The sequence below is a fragment of the Poromitra crassiceps genome (assembly GCF_964638095.1).
Source record: "Poromitra crassiceps genome assembly, chromosome: 8".
NCBI classification, from domain to species: domain Eukaryota; kingdom Metazoa; phylum Chordata; class Actinopteri; order Beryciformes; family Melamphaidae; genus Poromitra; species Poromitra crassiceps.
The window spans coordinates 41,799,523-41,819,920 of record NC_139629.1 but is presented as its reverse complement, the minus strand read 5'-3'; the positions used below and the strand labels follow the sequence as shown (position 1 = coordinate 41,819,920).

General features: G+C 46.9%; 1 protein-coding gene across 1 annotated transcript in view; it reads right to left on the bottom strand.

Moving 5' to 3' along the window:
- Positions 1 to 210: 210 nt before the first annotated feature.
- LOC310780721 (nucleolar protein 4-like) overlaps positions 211 to 20,398 on the bottom strand; it is a gene marked incomplete at both ends in the record, with an annotated part of 194,044 nt that continues 173,856 nt past the window's right edge. The window contains 6 exons of the mRNA XM_083641231.1: positions 211 to 470; positions 2,720 to 2,951; positions 3,349 to 3,462; positions 9,924 to 10,112; positions 14,411 to 14,602; positions 17,511 to 18,109. Of these exons, the coding sequence (XP_083497357.1) occupies positions 211 to 470; positions 2,720 to 2,951; positions 3,349 to 3,462; positions 9,924 to 10,112; positions 14,411 to 14,602; positions 17,511 to 18,109 (1,586 nt within the window). The remainder of the gene's footprint in view (positions 471 to 2,719; positions 2,952 to 3,348; positions 3,463 to 9,923; positions 10,113 to 14,410; positions 14,603 to 17,510; positions 18,110 to 20,398) is intronic.

Genomic DNA, 20,398 nt, shown 5'->3' with positions numbered 1-20,398 from the left:
AGCCAAAAGGTAAAATATGTATTTTTGATTTTGGGGTAAACAGCCCTTTTAAGGAGGGGAGCAGGAACGTATTGAACATCAGTAAGGAGAGACAGAGGGGAGAGACGGGGGGACGTGGACACACAATAAACACAGGGGAAGTGTGTGTATATGCGTGTGTATGTGTGTGTCCCCCGCCCACACACACACACACACACACATCCCCCCTAATTAGTTCTGCTGTAGGATGAGGTTTTCCAGCTCGTCGGCAGAGCGGAGCAGGAAGGCGGCCGACTCCCGGTAGCCGGCGATCAGCTGACGCACGGCCGTGACCTCTGGTTGGCTGAGCTGGGTCGATGCCCCGCCCCCTCCGCTGCCACCACCGCCGCCGCCGCCCCGCCCACCCAAGCTGCTGTTGGCGCACGCCGAGGAGGAGGAGGAGTTAGTGTTGTTGGTGGAGGAGAGAGATTTCATGCTGAGGTCTGTGGGGCCTGGGGACGGATGGAGGGATGATGAAGAGGGATAGATGGAGAGATGAGGGAAGGAAAAGGAAGGTAGGGAGAAGGTGGAAGAAGTGAGGGAGAGAAGGACAGAAAGGTCAGTCAGTTCAAAATGACAGAATACAGACTCACTCTATGTTTTAAAGCTATAGTGCGTCACTTTTGTCTTTCCCTTCTGGCAGTGAAAGTACATGCTTAATGCTGCATTCATGTGAGTTCGGAATAATGAGTTGCCGACCGCTTCCTTTGCTCTTCACTGTCACGCAAAAACAGGAAACAGCTTCAACATGTTGTTGAAACACAACACATGTTCTTTGTAGCGGCCATGTTGTTTCCCCATTACGACTTCAAAGCTCACGACCACACTGAAGTCGCAAGAATGACTTCCCGACTCGGGAAATGGGACCGTCCGAGGAGCATGTGAATGCAGCATTTGTCATAGGCTACGGCGTAGCCTCGGTTGCTACTGATGCGGCTGTAAAACAGTGGATACATTGTTTACGAGCGTCACACAACCCCCACACAGAGGCCATTTGCACCTGGCATTAACATGCGTTTTCTGCCATCAGATTGCAATCTGATTGTATTTTATCACTTGAAAGTACAGGTGTAAACACCCCCAAAACACATTGAAGAAGGATTGCAATCTGATCGGCCAAACCACCTCCGGAGGTGGTCAGGGACGCATTATGACAACATTTAACACAAGTGTAAATGCAATGCGTCCTCTCAAAACGCATTCAGCAACTACCATACGGAAATACATAATCTTCGGAAGTCGGTGACGGCGCGCACACCCGCACACCCGCAATTCCCCGGCAGCACCGCACCGGTGTGTGCCCTCATCTCACCGCTGTGCCAGATGCGCACACACACAGGCAGCCTGTCACCATGGACCGGCTAAAAATTATCTATCTCTCCCCCGCTCCGCTTTTGCACAACAATCGTAGCGTTGCTTCAAAGTTTTGCTGCGGAGGTTTTGCCACGGCTGTAACCACCTGTGTTGCGTTCAGGTAACATCCTAAATTACAATGTTATACAATTGAGAGCATAATTTCTCTTTTATATCAACACTTCTCCTTTGGAAAAGGAGCGGAAAATGAAAGGAAAATGAGGGAGAAAGGGTTCGAACCCTTTCCCCCTCATTTTCCTTTCATATAAAAGAGAAATTATGCTCTCAATTGTATAACAATGTAATTTAGGATGTTACCTGAACGCAACACAGGTGGTTACAGCCAATGACATGCACGGAAAACGTATGTAATATGTGTGTGTGTGTGTCTCGGACCCAGTGTCATTGTCAATAAACAGATAAAGAAATAGATGCAGTGCTGCGTGATCGGCCATCGTTTTGTCCAGGTGAAGGGGACGTTCACTGTGCATTTGAGCTAACAATAACCTCTATTTCCCTGTGCGTGTATGAAACATGCATGCACACGTTCAGGGGGCGCGCGCGTGATGACGTTCGAGCTGGAGAGCAATCGGATTGCAATCTGTTCACCCAAAACGCATGTTAGTGCCAGGTGTAAATGGAATCAGGCTGAAGTGATAAAATACAATCTGATTGCAATCTGATGGCAGAAAACGCATGTTAATGCCAGGTGTAAATGGCCTCAAAATGACTCCTTTCACTATCTGAATCTGATCCATTTGGTCCGGTAACATTTGGAAAGTCTGAGCTAGCAGAGCACCAATCTGGGAACCCAGAAGAATCTTATTAGTCGTCAGATGGACAGCCGATATTTCGGAGTTTCGGGTGTAGAGCACACGCCAAGACTTCCACTTCTGCGCGCCGCGGTCATTGTTGACAGTTCAACTGACGCGAGAATGGAGTTGGAGTTGATCAATTGATACTTTTTGTAGCTATATATATAATTTCTCTAATCTCTAATAATGTCTATAAACAGATGAGAGACGTCGTCGGACGGTAAACAATGTCAATGACACAATCGGAAGGAAGCCTTGGTGCAGATGTCTCTGGTGCCCAGATTGCTTATTCTCCATCTCTTCCTCTTTCATCTCCGATTACCTGCTCATGCTGTTCCTCATCTCCTTCCCCGCTCTGAACTCTCCTTTCCATCTTTCCTTCCTTCCTTCCCTCCCTCCTAAAAACCTGCTTCCTCTTGTATGTATCCCCCTCTCACTACTCGTTTGCTCTTGTCTCTCTCTCCCCTAAAACCTCTCTCCCCTCTCCATCCGTCTGTCTGCCACTCTCCGTTCCCCCCGCTCGATCTCCTCACCGTTGCTCTGAGAGTTGGCACCGGGCGTCAGGGAAACGGGGTGTTGCATGGCGGCGCCCAGCCCGGCGTATCCACGGTAACCGTAGCTGAGGCCGGCTCCGTTGATGTAGAGCTGGGGGTCCTGGGAGGAGAAGGCGGAGGCAGCTAGGCTGTAGGCTGAGTGGGCCAGAGACGCCGGCTCCCTCAGACCCCCCCCACCACTGGATGGCTTGTCCAGGGAGATCTGGTCATCCTGAGAGAGGGGGGGCGACAGTTTTAGATATTATTTTGTTAATAATTCACAAATTCATAATTATCCAACTAGGCATCCTAAGAATCTCCTGCCCTGGCTTGACTGCTAACATGGCAATATCGACTACTCCTACTTCTTTCTTATTATATTATTATATTATATTATTATTATATTTCTTAACTATGGTTCTGCACTTACTTTGTGGTGTCATTTATATTTAACTCTGATGTTTGGAATGTGTGTTTGTATTTGACCTTTTGTTTGTCTTTCAGGTGTGGTTTTCAAATAAGCCTCTATTACATATGACCTGCACGCACGCACGCACGCACGCACACACACATACACACACACACACACACGTTACTCTTACATATGACCTGCACACACACACACTTACGTGATAGGCTTCCAGGCGCATCCTCTTGGCGGCCTTGCGTGATTCGCTCTCGCAGGCGGCAGCCAGGATGTTCTCAGCCATGGCTGAGGTGAGGTGAGGCGGAGTGGGACGAGTCTGTAGAGGACAGCGACACAGAGAGTAAAGGGTTAAATCATGCCTCTAACAGAGCTCAACTTGTCACGTGACCTTTTTGTGCCGTTTCCTGCCCCGAAAGTAAGTTCCCCCATTCATTTTCTCCAAGCCGAACCAGGCTGGAACCAAGCCGACCCGTGACCTACTGAATCGTGTGTGACCATAAAACATTCGGTTTGAGCAAGAACAAAAAATAACATCGGGAAAAAAAAAAAAGAATTCAGGCAGTATGATTTGGTACCAGCTGTATACATCCATAGTACCTTTAACAACATCCTTTACTGTGATTATGGAGACTTTGGTGCTGGTATTTCAGATGCTCACTGTATCTACTGTGTCACTGTCTGCTGGGATCCTGTTGCTATACTAAACATGTCCATTGCCTCACAGTGTAAAGTGCAGCTGCACCACAGGAGGGCAGCAGAGACGTTCACATGACGGCTTCATTGAGCACGAGGCAGATTCCACACAGCATCATGACCTCTCCTGCACAATATGTGTAGTTCCATTACTAATTTAACTACAATTGGCAGCGGTTGGGTATTAGTTTAACGACATTCAAATCTCAGTAGCTTTTTCAGTAGTGAACTACTTTAAACCATGTACTGTATTTTAGGTAGTTAATTACAACCTACATATTCAGAGTATTCCTGTGTTTTTTTGCCGTACAATATGACACAGTGCCACAGCACATTGGCTACGGCTGTCATTTAATGACAATTACCTGCTATTCGATTAATAATGTGGTTTGCGACCAAGATGTCTGTTATCGAATACGATTAATTTCCCTGGAAATTTGGCATTTTCCTGATTCCAGTTCAATAATGGCTCCCTATCCTCTCCTTAAAACACATCCTACCTACACTAAGTGAGGATTGGGCTGCCCTAGTCCCAAAATCAAACACACCTACACTTCACTCAGTGTCAGTTCAGTTGAACCTCCGTGTGACATGATTCCAGACTCAGATTGTGATAATTTCCCGTGATGTAGTTTGGATGTAGTTGAACTTCTTTTTCAAAGTAGTTTTTAGTTTGACAAGCTAATTATTGAGAGTAGTTAAGATGTATTTTAAATACTTTTAAATTCAAGTAGCTAGTAGTTTGGTAAACTACAGTTCTAAAGTAGTAGTAGTACAATTTACCATAGTCGTAGAAGTCATGTGGCGGCTGATAATCTAGTAAAATATCTCTCTAAATGAGCTGAAAATGAAACAAAACCTGTTAATATAAGATATTAAATCAGATTATTATATTAACAGGCAGTTATTACTTCTTCTCCCCCCCCCCATTATATTCTAAACCAATATTATGACATTATCAGTTAGAAATATTGTCGCTATCGGGTGAAAATCTCAGAAAATCGTTCTGCAGAACGTCAACTTTTCGAGAACTAAGAAAGTTTAGAAAAGTTGAGCTAAGAGAAAATCACAAGCACAAGTTACAGATTGTCCCGTTGCAACCGTGGTATGATACATTCCTTATGTAAAGTAACTCATTAACAGTTAACACCAGTTAATGTAATAATGTGATATTAAAATATCCAGCAATTTATTACAGTACTTTAACACATTTAATTACATTTTAATTACATTATAACAATGTATTACTCAGAGTCACTGTGATTAGTTTTGTGGGTGTCTGTTTGGAAAAGTCTGTGCGGCAAATAAATATAATAATAGCATATAATAAATATACATCATGGAGCGCTGTCCTGAAATCATTATTAGTGCATATTGATGGATTCAGCAGTCACTCAGTCACGTCGCTAAACTGAAATAAATTGAGTGTGTTGTTTCTATAGTTACAATAATTCTTTTACAACGTCTTACCTGCAGTTATGATATTATCAGTTGCTACATGTACAGTTCCCCATCCTGCATGCACAGCACTACAGTGCCAATGGCATTTCAAGTAGAACTGAACAGACAAGTGTAAGACACACATTTCTCTCAAACCTTTTTTATGCCCTCTAGAAACGACAAAAAGAGACATTTGAACAATCCCTCTGGGGGGTCGAACTACAGCACAGAGAACAGAACAAGAAGACTTTAATAAGATAACATCTGTACGGTCGTGACACAGAAAGGCACGTCAAAGCGGGGAGAAAGGTTAGCGTTTCCTTCAGCAGGGAGAGAGACAGATTCAGAGAGAGAGAAATAGAGAGAGAGAGAGAGAGAGAGAGAGAGAGAGAGAGAGAGAGACACACATGGAGAGAGACAGAGACAGAGAGAGACACACAGAGAGAGAGAAATAGAGAGAGACACACACGGAGAGAGAGAGAGACAGAGAGAGACACACAGAGAGACAGAGAGAGAGAAATAGAGAGAGACACAGAGAGACAGAGAGAGAGAAAGAGAGAGAGACACAGAGAGACAGAGAGAGAGAAATAGAGAGAGAGACACAGGGAGAGACACAGAGAAAGAGAAAGAGAGAGAGCGACACACACAGAGAGTACATGTGCTAGTAATGGTTGTGGGACAGCAACAATACTCCACAAGGCTGTACCTTATAGAGCTGAACAGTCACGTGACATCAAGTGAGTTTCCCATTCATTTTCTCCATAGACATTTAGAGAAATCCTCTTATAACGGATTTTAAGGCTGGAACCAAGCCAACCCGTGACCTACTGAATCATGAGTGACCATCAAACATTTCAGTTGGAGCAAAAATAAAAAATAACATCGGGGTGGGAAAATAATTTGAGATTATTTTTCTCCTGTCTTTATTTTTAGTTTTTTTGCTCCAAGTGAAATGTTTTATGGTCGTGTTCACATGTTTAACTTGTTGGAACCATTGACTGGTTGGAACGCCCACATCCAAAATCCTTTTTATTTATTAATTTAAAATCAACTGTAAACAAACTGCACTAGATATGACTTTTCGGCCACTACAGTTGATTGTGTTAGTGTGAATCAAATGTGATTTTGGACTGCTGACATGAGTGGATTAGGTACCATGTTTGCCAGCTGTGTCGACAGTACACTTCACGATGCCAAGCATGGGATATGGGAGCATACAAAAACACAAAAAACATCCTATTCTACATGTACGGTAATTATCACTATAGGAGTCCGACGTGAAAGCTTTTTCCCGCTCGGCAGCATTCCCAGTATTTACGGTAAATCCAACACGATTTGAAGGCAGCATACAGTAAGTCTCACTGCTTATACTGTAGCAGCACAGCTCCAGATGTAGACAGAGAGTGTTTACACACACACACCAACAAACTGCTGTTGTCTGGGATAATCAAAAAATCCCACGCTTTGAGGAGTGCGTGTAGACGTCCAAAAACTTGGATAAACTACCGTAAATTCCGGACTATAAGACGCACCGGTCTATAAGCCGCACCTTCAAAGGTGACTATTTTTTTCTTCTATAAGCCGCACCGGTCTATAAGCCGCGGGTGTTTTGATGTTTAATTACCATATGTAAGGCTTCGTGCACAGAGGGGATTGTCGGGAAAGATGGCTGTTTGGGGAAGCTCCCATTTATTAACATTTCAACAAAACAAAAGTCAGGTCACTAATCCCCAGACAAAATCACACATTGTGGTATTTTTTGTTTTTTTTACAGTGCACACAGTGTCCGCGGTGTGGTGAAAAGAGGGCAAGAGAGGAAATTAAAACAGAAGTGGATTTATAGTTAGAAAGAGTGCTAAAGAAGAGAGAATTCCGTTTTTTATTTTTTTATTTTAGTTACTCACAGTACTATTGACCAGTCCAACTCAAAAGATATTCGGCAGTTTCACTTTGAGCTCTTGTTCCGCCGCTGGGCACACAGTGTCCGCGGTGTGGTGAAAAGAGGGCAAGAGAGGAAATTAAAACAGAAGTGGATTTATAGTTAGAAAGAGTGCTAAAGATAGTCCGGTCTGGTTATGACGAGTCTCGCTGGGTACAGTACGCCAAAGCGATATCCATTGACTCGATGATGCTGTTGTATGTTGCGCGTTTCTGTTGCACCAACGCGGAGAGGTCCTGCCGGACGAAAAAGCGAAAAAGCTGCTTCTTCCCCGCAGCCTGGAGGATGAGTTGACGGTCGGGCCAGCGGAGTAGGCAGATGAAGATGGCCCTCGGTGGCAGGCCGGGGTCTGGACGTGGCCGAGGCGCCCGGTGTGCCCTGTCCACCTCTGGTGGTTTCTCGCCTTCCTTCAGGTCCAGGATGTAACACAGGATTTTGCCACGAAAGCGTCCATGTCACCAATCTCAGCTCCTCTTTTACATTGATCAGGCGAATGTTATTTCTTTTACTCCTGCTGATTAAGTCATCAACCTGCGTGTGCAGGGTTTCGATTTTGCATTTTATCCATTTTCGGACTCACTGTGTTGTTTTTGTCCTCCAGTGCGCGGATGCGCTTTTCCGCATTATAAACTCTGTTCACGGTTGCCTTAGTTTCTTTAGTGAGTGAGTGGATGGACTTCTGCACGTTTTCAAACTTGTTTTCAAGCTGCTCAAAACCTCTGAGCGATGTCGGACTTAATCGATAGTGTTTCACGGAGTAAAAGTTTAGCCCAAGCGTGTATCTCCAGCCTCCAGCAGGTGAGTCATTTCCTCATTCATGGCGTGATTGCTTCGTCTTTTTCTTTCTGCTTACCTGTGTTGTGTTATGTTATGTTATGTTATGTTGTTAAAAGAGGGCAAGAGAGGAAATTAAAACAGAAGTGGATTTATAGTTAGAAAGAGTGCTAAAAAAGAGAGATTTTTTTTTTTTTTTGGAAAAAATCCATAGATAAGACGCACCGTTATATAAGCCGCAGGGGGCAAAAAAGGCCAAAAAACGGGAAAAAAGCCGCGGCTTATAGTCCGGAATTTACGGTAATCCCACTTATGAGATACATAAACAAGATATGTGGCAAACACAGATACCAGGAGTCTTGTTGATGTTGGATTCTGTCTGTTTAAAGCACCCCTCTAGTCAGTGTTTCTACCTGTTTGACGGTTAATGTTCTTATTCAAATGTTCTGTGAGCGCCTGCTGTATAATCACACATCCCTGATTCAATGCTACACTATAGAGACACTGCATGAAATAGGCCACGCCCATCACGGGGGAAATCGCTCCGTTCACCCCCATACCCCAGCGTCATTTTCCTTGAATTAAACATAGCTAAAAGCTGTTGTGTGGCGGGCTGCGCAGACAACAAATGTAAAAAATCGCCAGTTAAAGTTTTTTTGTACTCCTGAGCAAAACAAGGAAGCCATTGAGAATTGGCGAGAAGAAAAATGTGGATCTAGCTGTCAAGGAAGTAAGTTGGAGTGTTCATCTTCCGTATATACGATCTTTGTGTGCAACACGTGACCATGCAGAACGCCAGGATTGGAGTTTTTTTTTGTTTTCCCCCGTTTTTGGTGTGGTTTCTGAATGATGACGCGCTCGCTCCGCAGTGTCTCTATTTGCGTAAGCTACACGCGGGGAAAAACAGCACAAGTTACGCCAGAAACAGCATTCCCTCCACCATGGTTAGCTGCATTACCTTGCTGAGTTCAGGGGCGTTTTGAGCCCGATGTAGCTTAGTACAGGAGAAGGCAGCGGGCTTAGCTAACGTAGCTAACAGCTAGCTAGCTAGTTAACACGTTCACTGCCAATGGCGAGTTGACTCGTCAAAAACTCATCAAAACTCATCAAAGCTCTCAGAACCCCACCACGGGGTTCTGAGAGCTTTGATGAAGCTGCTGTGCCGCCAGCAGACAGGCACAGCAGCAGCAAAGCAGTGAGCCTGGTGACGCGAGGTTACAGCAGCAGCAGCAACGAGCTTGTGACACGCCCGCTGCAGCCAAGAAGAACACACACGGAGGGAGGAGTTTGAAGGAGAGGGGTGTTTCCTGCTGTTATGGAGGAAATTACTGTTCAAAACTATTGTTTAGATGTCTGACGTCTTACTGATGCCAAAAATGAATGGTTAAAGTGACTGTTCTATCGAATTTCACAAAAAGCCGTTTATCTCAGAATAAATTTCCAGACGCTGAAACCATGCTGTATTCAACTGCTAATGCTTACATAACTACTAACTCTACAAACTAACTCTTTTAGACAGAGAAAGCACACATTCTATTAGTTCTTTTGAGATATTGTGTGTTCACAAAATCCTAACAGAAACGAATCCTCGGCTCTTGAAAGATGAGCCAGAATCCTCAAAAAAACCCTCTGGCAGAAGCTAACTACAGTATTGAAAAATGGCTGGCAGTGAATGTGTTAACATGCTAGCTTGTCGTTAGTCAGAATCAAAATATTTTTGAACTTGAGCACAAAATTAAGTTATTTGTCAAACAATATTTAGCAAACAGTGTGGCTAATCAAGAATCTCAGGTCATACGCAGAAAAATATGAAAATCGCAAAAATGACAAAATACACTGGAGGGGGGCTTTAAGCTCAGTTTCAGTTGTTATTGAGATCTGAAGATGCTAATCAAAGTTGTCAGCAAAACTACTAATAAATGTTCAGGTACCTCCATGCCGTTCTTCTTCATGCGCCGGCAGGATTTGAGGTAGGTGCGGATGCGTTTACGAGCGCGCTCCTGGAACTCGGGGAACTGTCTGCTGCAGGACTCGATGATGGCCTGGATCTTCTCCTTGGGCTGCTTGGAGATCGGCACCATCCGATCCAGGTTCTCGTCCACAAACAGACGCACAAACATCTGGAGGGAAACCACACAGCTGGTTAGAGTGTGGTGCGTGCACTTGGAGATGGGTGCAATCTGGTGTCTCTCTCTCTCTCTCTCACACACACACACACACACACACACACACACACACACACAGTTAGTTTATTTTTTGTTGACGTTATTAGGTCTTATTGTTGTCACCCACCAATTGGGGAACTATGGATCGGTCTCCGTCCGTATGTTAGTTGGTCACACGGTAACAATGCCTTTGTGCCGCTAGGGGGCGGCATTCACAATGAATGAGACTGACCCAAGGGTAGCTCTACATTACACTACACTACTGGTGGGGGACAACATGTTTACTATTCGCTTGCTTTATTTGCTTGTTTTATTTCAAGTACATTTTTATTTTTATCTGTTTTGTTTTGTTTTGTTCTATATGAGGCGCTTTGTGACATTTATTTTGAAAGTATTATTATTACAATTTTATATGTATATACTGTACGTGTGTGTGTGTGTGTGTGCGTGTGCGTGTGCGTGTGTGTGTCTGTGTGTGAGTGTCTGTGTGTGGTGTGTCTCAGCACAAAGGTATGTCCTAGTAAGAGATGATAAGAGATGCGCATATTGATGAGAAAGTTGAATAAGGTTCACTGAATGTCATGGAGTCTCTTAGCCTGGTAAAGCATCCTGATGATTTGACCTCACATTCTGATTCACTCCACGGATCAGTCTGGACTTCCACCCGCCCCCAGCGACTTCCAGAAATGACAATGTTACCGTAGTTGACAACGTAACCGGCCAATCAGAGACGTCGCTGGCAAAATAGTAATGGCATCTCCCGAAGCAACGAGCGGTAACGTTAATGTTAGTAGAGTAAACAGCCATACGTGCAGTTATTGCAGAAATACACGTAATAACAACAATTAAACACAAAAATAAATTTTTGCCGTTGTTCTGAGTGAATTTGGATTGTATTGGATTTGGCTACGCTGATTGGCTGAAGGAGCTGTCTGTCAAGGCAAGCCCACTCACCCACTGAAATGGCTGTGGGTGCATTGTGATCACAATGGTTTTGACCAGGCCAGGAGTCTCCATCTCCGTGACTAAAGCAGCACTTCCCTCAGACATCGTCTCACCCTCATGAAGTGTAAACACAGGTGAAGTTTGTCCAGATAACACACAGGGAGGTTGCCAGCACAACCCCAGAGAGAACCAGATAACACACAGGGAGGTTGCCAGCACAACCCCAGAGAGAACCAGATAACACACAGGGAGGTTGCCAGCACAACTCCAGAGAGAACCAGAGATAACACACAGGGAGGTTGCCAGCACAACCCCAGAGAGAACCAGATAACACACAGGGAGGTTGCCAGCACAACTCCAGAGAGAACCAGATAACACACAGGGAGGTTGCCAGCACAACTCCAGAGAGAACCAGATAACACACAGGGAGGTTGCCAGCACAACTCCAGAGAGAACCAGATAACACACAGGGAGGTTGCCAGCACAACTCCAGAGAGAACCAGATAACACACAGGGAGGTTGCCAGCACAACTCCAGAGAGAACCAGAGATAACACACAGGGAGGTTGCCAGCACAACCCCAGAGAGAACCAGATAACACACAGGGAGGTTGCCAGCACAACCCCAGAGAGAACCAGATAACACACAGGGAGGATGCCAGCACAACTCCAGAGAGAACCAGAGATAACACACAGGGAGGTTGCCAGCACAACCCCAGAGAGAACCAGATAACACACAGGGAGGTTGCCAGCACAACCCCAGAGAGAACCAGATAACACACAGGGAGGTTGCCAGCACAACCCCAGAGAGAACCAGATAACACACAGGGAGGTTGCCAGCACAACTCCAGAGAGAACCAGAGATAACACACAGGGAGGTTGCCAGCACAACCCCAGAGAGAACCAGATAACACACAGGGAGGTTGCCAGCACAACTCCAGAGAGAACCAGATAACACACAGGGAGGTTGCCAGCACAACTCCAGAGAGAACCAGAGATAACACACAGGGAGGTTGCCAGCACAACTCCAGAGAGAACCAGAGATAACACACAGGGAGGTTGCCAGCACAACCCCAGAGAGAACCAGATAACACACAGGGAGGTTGCCAGCACAACCCCAGAGAGAACCAGATAACACACAGGGAGGATGCCAGCACAACCCCAGAGAGAACCAGATAACACACAGGGAGGATGCCAGCACAACCCCAGAGAGAACCAGATAACACACAGGGAGGATGCCAGCACAACCCCAGAGAGAACCAGATAACACACAGGGAGGTTGCCAGCACAACCCCAGAGAGAACCAGATAACACACAGGGAGGATGCCAGCACAACTCCAGAGAGAACCAGATAACACACAGGGAGGATGCCAGCACAACCCCAGAGAGAACCAGATAACACACAGGGAGGATGCCAGCACAACCCCAGAGAGAACCAGATAACACACAGGGAGGATGCCAGCACAACCCCAGAGAGAACCAGATAACACACAGGGAGGATGCCAGCACAACCCCAGAGAGAACCAGATAACACACAGGGAGGTTGCCAGCACAACCCCAGAGAGAACCAGATAACACACAGGGAGGTTGCCAGCACAACCCCAGAGAGAACCAGATAACACACAGGGAGGATGCCAGCACAACCCCAGAGAGAACCAGATAACACACAGGGAGGTTGCCAGCACAACCCCAGAGATAACCAGATAACACACAGGGAGGTTGCCAGCACAACCCCAGAGAGAACCAGATAACACACAGGGAGGATGCCAGCACAACCCCAGAGAGAACCAGATAACACACAGGGAGGTTGCCAGCACAACTCCAGAGAGAACCAGATAACACACAGGGAGGTTGCCAGCACAACCCCAGAGAGAACCAGATAACACACAGGGAGGTTGCCAGCACAACCCCAGAGAGAACCAGATAACACACAGGGAGGTTGCCAGCACAACCCCAGAGAGAACCAGATAACACACAGGGAGGTTGCCAGCACAACCCCAGAGAGAACCAGATAACACACAGGGAGGTTGCCAGCACAACCCCAGAGAGAACCAGATAACACACAGGGAGGTTGCCAGCACAACCCCAGAGAGAACCAGATAACACACAGGGATGTTGCCAGCACAACCCCAGAGAGAACCAGATAACACACAGGGAGGTTGCCAGCACAACTCCAGAGAGAACCAGATAACACACAGGGAGGTTGCCAGCACAACCCCAGAGAGAACCAGATAACACACAGGGAGGTTGCCAGCACAACTCCAGAGAGAACCAGATAACACACAGGGAGGTTGCCAGCACAACTCCAGAGAGAACCAGATAACACACAGGGAGGTTGCCAGCACAACTCCAGAGATAACCAGATAACACACAGGGAGGTTGCCAGCACAACCCCAGAGAGAACCAGATAACACACAGGGAGGTTGCCAGCACAACTCCAGAGAGAACCAGATAACACACAGGGAGGTTGCCAGCACAACTCCAGAGAGAACCAGAGATAACACACAGGGAGGTTGCCAGCACAACTCCAGAGAGAACCAGAGATAACACACAGGGAGGTTGCCAGCACAACTCCAGAGAGAACCAGATAACACACAGGGAGGTTGCCAGCACAACCCCAGAGAGAACCAGATAACACACAGGGAGGATGCCAGCACAACCCCATAGAGAACCAGAGATAACACACAGGGAGGTTGCCAGCACAACCCCAGAGAGAACCAGAGATAACACACAGGGAGGTTGCCAGCACAACCCCAGAGAGAACCAGAGATAACACACAGGGAGGTTGCCAGCACAACTCCAGAGAGAACCAGATAACACACAGGGAGGTTGCCAGCACAACTCCAGAGAGAACCAGATAACACACAGGGAGGTTGCCAGCACAACTCCAGAGAGAACCAGATAACACACAGGGAGGTTGCCAGCACAACTCCAGAGAGAACCAGATAACACACAGGGAGGTTGCCAGCACAACTCCAGAGAGAACCAGATAACACACAGGGAGGTTGCCAGCACAACTCCAGAGAGAACCAGATAACACACAGGGAGGTTGCCAGCACAACCCCAGAGAGAACCAGTCACCATTGACTTCAGTTGTGCTGTACTGAAGTCAATGGTGACGTCAGTACAGGTGCAGGAACTTCATGAGGGTGAGATGATGACAGAATTCTCATTTCTGGGTGAACTGTTCCTTTAACAGAGCTTTTATTTTCTTAAGTGTAAGAGAGGCAGGTCCGACAGGCTTGTCTGAGGAGGGGAGACACAGGGTCTGGTCAGAGTGGGAGGTCTTCCCCAGCACAGCGTCTCTTACGTTGAAGGCCTTGAGTCTCTCGGGGTCGACGCCCTCCGTGTCGTTGATCTTGTCGCTGTCGTCGTGGTCGTCATGGTCGTCGTCGTCGTCGTCCGGGGCGACCTGGTTGCCCTGGCGACCCGTGGTCAGGTCCTCAGCGCACAGCTCCATCTTCACGTCGTCGTAGCTGCCGCCCGAACTGTACTGAGGGGACTGCGCGCACGCACACGCACGTACGCACGCACGCACGCACACACACACACACACACACAGCAAAAGAGAGAGAGGAAAGAAGAGAGAGATGACAGTTAGAGAGTGAAAGAGGAGAGGGATGTGTATGCGTGTGTGTGGTCTGTGTGTGTGTGTGTGTGTGTGTGTGTGTGTGTGTGTGTGTGTGTGTGTGTGTGTGTGAGTGAGTAGGTGTGTGGAGCTGAGGTGGGGATGGCGTGCAGGTCGGTTATCTTGGAGAGTGGAGTGGAGTATGGATGTTTGATGGGCTTGAGGGAAATGTCGGAAAATGAGGAGAGAAATCTACACAGATTGTAATTATGGATTTGTATTTGGAAGAACTAAAAAAAATAAAAAATGTAACAACTGGAAGGTGTGTTTGTCTGCTGAAAGTGCTCAATAAAGATAAAGTTGAAAAAGAAAGAGGAGAGGGAAAGGAGAGAGAGAGAGAGAGAGAGAGAGCAGGCAGAGACAAAGCCAAAAGAGTGACAAAAGGCTGGAAGCACAATGGAGCATCACACATAAAACCATGGCAAAATGTGTGTGTGTGTGTGTGTGTGTGTGTGTGTGTGTGTGTGTGTGTGTGTGTGTGTGTGTGTGTGTGTGTGTGTGTGTGTGTGTGTGTGTGTGTGTGAGTGAGAGCGGGTGAAAGGTGTGTGTGTGTGTGTGTGTGTGTGTGTGTGTGTGTGTGTATGTGTGTGTGTGTGAGAGAGAGTGAGAGCGGGTGAAAGGTGTGTGTGTGTGTGTGGAAAGGTGTGTGTGTGTGCTGGAGTGTGAGTGAGAGAGAATGTGAGACAGAGCGAGACGTGTGTGTGTGTGTCTAATGTAATGTGTGTGAGAGAATGTGTGTGTGAAAGACAGAGATCAAGTACAGTATGTGCTTTTGTGTGTGTGTGTGTGTGTGTGTGTGTGTGTGTGTGTGTGTGTGTGTGTGTGTGTGTGTGTGTGTGTGTGTGTGTGTGTGTGTGTCTCACTGCCTGCCAGGTAGATGTGTGGTGCTAATGCGTGTGTCCAAGGCCGGTGTGTATTGTGTGGCGGGGCTATTCAGCGCAGCACGTCGCTGCCTGTCCAGGAACAAAGAGCAGGAATGGAGGACCTGCGCCTCCTCCCTCTCCTCTCATCCTCTCACCACCTACTAGCTCCTCCCTCTCACCCTCTCACCACCTACTAGCTCCTCCCTCTCACCCTCTCACCACCTACTAGCTCCTCCCTCTCACCTCTCTCTCCTCTCATCCTCTCACCACCTACTAGCTCCTCCCTCTCACCACCTACTAGCTCCTCCCTCTCACCCTCTCACCACCTACTAGCTCCTCCCTCTCACCTCTCTCTCCTCTCATCCTCTCACCACCTACTAGCTCCTCCCTCTCACCCTCTCACCACCTACTAGCTCCTCCCTCTCACCCTCTCACCACCTACTAGCTCCTCCCTCTCACCTCTCTCTCCTCTCATCCTCTCACCGCCTACTAGCTCCTCCCTCTCACCTCTCTCTCCTCTCATCCTCTCACCGCCTACTAGCTCCTCCCTCTCACCTCTCTCTCCTCTCATCCTCTCACCGCCTACTAGCTCCTCCCTCTCACCTCTCATCCTCTCACCGCCTACTAGCTCCTCCCTCTCACCTCTCGCTCCTCTCATCCTCTCATTGCCTACTAGCTCCTCCCTCTCACCTCTCTCTCCTCTCATCCTCTCACCACCTACTAGCTCCTCCCTCTCACCTCCCTCTCCTCTCATCCTCTCACCGCCTACTAGCTCCACCCTCTCCTCTCATCCTCTCACCGCCTACTAGCTCCTCCCTCTCACCTCTCTCTCCTCTCTCCGCCTACTAGCTCCTCCCTCTCACCTCCCTCTCCTCTCACCACCTACTAGCTCCTCCCTCTCCTCTCAGTGCCTACTAGCTCCTCCCTCTCACCTCCCTCTCCTCTCACCGCCTACTAGCTCCTCCCTCTCACTTTCTCACACAAAGCTCTCATTTTTCGGATAAGTTTGTTTTTAAATGGTTATTTGATGATATAAAGGGCTGATTGACAGCTGTGACAGCCACTCTCAAACCCCCGTCAGACGACATGACGGCTGAGGGAGCTCAGCCCGGGCACCAAATGACATCACACAAGCAACACATTAATATCACTAAACTACACTAAACCTGAATTCAGCTGAATTAGCTTTTGTCCTAAACATTTACCAGAGCCATTTAGCAAAATGGCAAAGCTTCTTCATCGTTGACGACAGCTCGGAGCGGGTCGGTTCTCTTTTTGAATGAAACAGGTGATGAACGGAGTGGATACTAATTTGTCACCGTTTGCATTCATTTACTGTTTGCATAATTATTCACCAACCAAATGAGTGTTAATTAGCTGAAGCTTGAGTGGAACATGATGAGGAAACAACAGATCAGCTCGCTTCCTACTAAATGTCATTGTAACGAGCATCTAGCTTGGTAAACTACAGGCTGAGCTGAAATCACTGCCTGATGTGTGTGTATATGTATATACTGTATGTGTATAAATGTATATATGTGTATTGGCCAGGAAATTGGCCAAGTGCACTTGGGGAGAAAATGGGGGGGAAATCTGGGGGGGGGATAAAATAAATAACAAATAAATAAAATATTAATTAATTAATTAATTAATTAATTAATTAATTAATTAATTAATTAATTAAAAAATATATATATATATATATATAAAAAAAAATATATATATATATATATATATATATATATATATATATATTATAATAAAAAAATAAAAAATATATATGTATGTATGTATATATATATACGTATATATATACATACAACCCCTTGTCTTATTCTAGTAGTGAGATGCCAGCTTACAGACCCAGTTGTGACTAAGAATACAACAGTAGATGTGTGTGTATTTCTTCATGCTCTCACCTTGCTCCCATAGTCCCTGTTGTCGCTGTCCAGTCTCAACTCGGCGGTGTGTGTGTTGTGAGTTGGTGTGTTGTGCGTGTGAGGTGTGTGTGTGTGCGGCAGCGACAGGGGCAGGGCGGCGTGCGGCACCAGCGGGGGCTTGGCGGTCAGCGGGTATTTCCTCCGTAGCTCCTCGGGCGCGTCGGGGTGGAGCGGGTACTTCCTGCGGAGCTCCTCGGGCGCGTCCGGGTGGAGCGGGTACTTCCTGCGGAGTTCCTCGGGCGCGTCCGGGTGGAGCGGGTACTTCCTGCGGAGCTCCTCGGGCGCGTCCGGGTGGAGGGCACCCAGCAGTGCGGCAGCGGCGGCCGACACGGTGACGGGCAGGTGGGAGGCGGAGAGGGCCAGGTGCTGGGCGGGCGCCGCATCGCTCAGGTTCACCGGCTGCTGGTCCTCGGACGATGAGGAGGAGGAAGTGGGCGTGCTGAAGTCCAGAGGGGCGGGGCCCCCGTTGCCGTTGATGACCTCCGTCTCCCTGACGACGGAGCTGTCCGTCATGGCGGAGGAGGGCGGGGTCAGGGCGGGCAGGCCGTTACCACTGCCGCTCTCTGACGACGAGTCATCTGAAGGGAGAGAGAGAAAGAGAGGTTTAGATACTATAAAAACACACAGTATAGATAGCATTCGATCAGCGTCATCACGGCTACCGCGGTCATATTGTTGACATAGAGCTGCAGCTGTCAACTAGTGACAGCCTAGGTGACAGCAGCGCCAACAGCTTGTTTGCAGCCACGTGACTCCGATGACGTCTAAACCAGCGCTGGAGGGCAGGTCTCCAGAGCTACTATGGAGGATGGAGGAAAGCCAGTATGCAGGAGGGTTGGAGGAGGCCGCTCCACAGTGCAGGTTCCTTGACAAAAAAAGACCATGTGAGGACTTTAGCTACGTCTTTAATTCAATGTCACTATGACTACTAATGCAAACAGCCAGGTGAGGTCCACAGACAGCACTGTGTGTACAACTGATTTAATGAGACACAAATAAGACAGAAGTGCTAATAGACAGTATTTACTACAACTGTAACTACTGTTGAAGCGCGGAGCGGCCTTCTTGGACTCTGGGGTCGGGGCTGCAACATCTGGCTCACCTCATTTGACCACAGGTAACAGTCGACAGGTAACAGTCGACAGGTAACAGTCGACAGGTAGCAGTCGACAGGTAACAGTCGACAGGTAACAGTCGACAGGTAACAGTCGACAGGTAGCAGTCGACAGGTAGCAGTCGACAGGTAGCAGTCGACAGGTAGCAGTCGACAGGTAGCAGTCGACAGGTAACAGTCGACAGGTAGCAGTCGACAGGTAGCAGTCGACAGGTAGCAGTCAACAGGTAGCGGTCAACAGGTAGCGGTCGACAGGTAACAGTCGACAGGTAGCAGTCGACAGGTAGCAGTCGACAGGTAACAGTCGACAGGTAACAGTCGACAGGTAACAGTCAACAGGTAGCAGTCAACAGGTAGCAGTCAACAGGTGTGTGGTGTCAGTGACTTGTTTCTCCAGGTGAAGGAATGATTGCACACATTTACAGAAGCTGTGTCCAACTGTTGCACTACTGTACTTATAGAACAGTGTTTCTCAAACAGTGGTCCTGCTTACATTTTCTGGGAAACGGAAGGTTAGATCGCGATGCCTGCTAAAGACTATAGTATTTTTCCCCCCCGAATCCAACGCCACCACCCGTGAGTCTCTACGAGTTACGGTTGTGGAGATACATCCACTCTGCATGCAGGGCTACAGGAGAGAGACAGAGTACGCCTACAGTGGGGGGTTGGGAGTTCCAAGTCACTGACCAAACACTCTATTTCAGTGATTGCTGTCAGAATATTAACACTTATTTGAACACAAAAACATCACTGAATGCAACTTGAAGATGGCAAAAGATAGCCTATTTGACTTTGGCAACATTGTGCATTTATTGAACTTGAAAAATCTTTCTTTGAACTTTGAATATATTTGAACTGAAAAGGAGAAATAAATGTAAAAAAAAGAAGTAAAAAAAAGAAGTAAATGGACTAAAATAAATTATATATATTTTTTTTTAATCTTGTTTTCATAATTGTGGGAAGCCAAACATTTGATTAATTGTACAGCCTTAATGCTATTTGTCATTTAATTAGCCTGTCATTTATAATTTACAGTTGAAGTAGTAGCGCTATTGTTTTTGGGGATGTTTTGGGAGTTAAGTGGTCCTTGCCTGGTCTGAAAAAGTTTGAGAAACACTGTTATAGAATCAAGACTAATTGTCTGTCAGGAGGTTGGTGTTCTAACTGCCAATGACAGTGCAGGTGTTCATATATGCAACAGCTCAACATGGCTGTTAATGCTTCACCTTCAGTGTCGCTTCACTGAGATCTACCAAACCAAAAAACACTATATTTAATGTCAGCAGCATGAAGTCAGACAGAGACGGAGTCACTGAGTGCTTTTACATGCACACAACCATAATCCCATAACTGGGAATAATCAGATAATGACAATAATCTGATTGGCGTGTTTACATGCACTTTAGTGAGTGGCGGGAACACGCCTCAAAGTCTGTGCATCTGTGAGTGTGGACATTGAGATTGGGCCGTGCACTGAATAAAACTGAAGAGTCAGCAAACAGCTAGGTGTGTTTATGGGATTTCTGATAATCCGATAAGGGCCTTTATCTGATAAAGCACATCAGACTATGCTGTTTACATGAGAACTGGAATAATCTGGTAACTCCATCAATCAGATCATGATTGGTTTATTAGTGTGGATGTAAACGCACTGCACACTGTGCTACAGAGCTTCATGATGGCTGCTCAGGGGAACAGAACAGCTCACCAGATCACAGCCAAACTCTACAGGCTGTTCTGTGCCAGCTCAGCT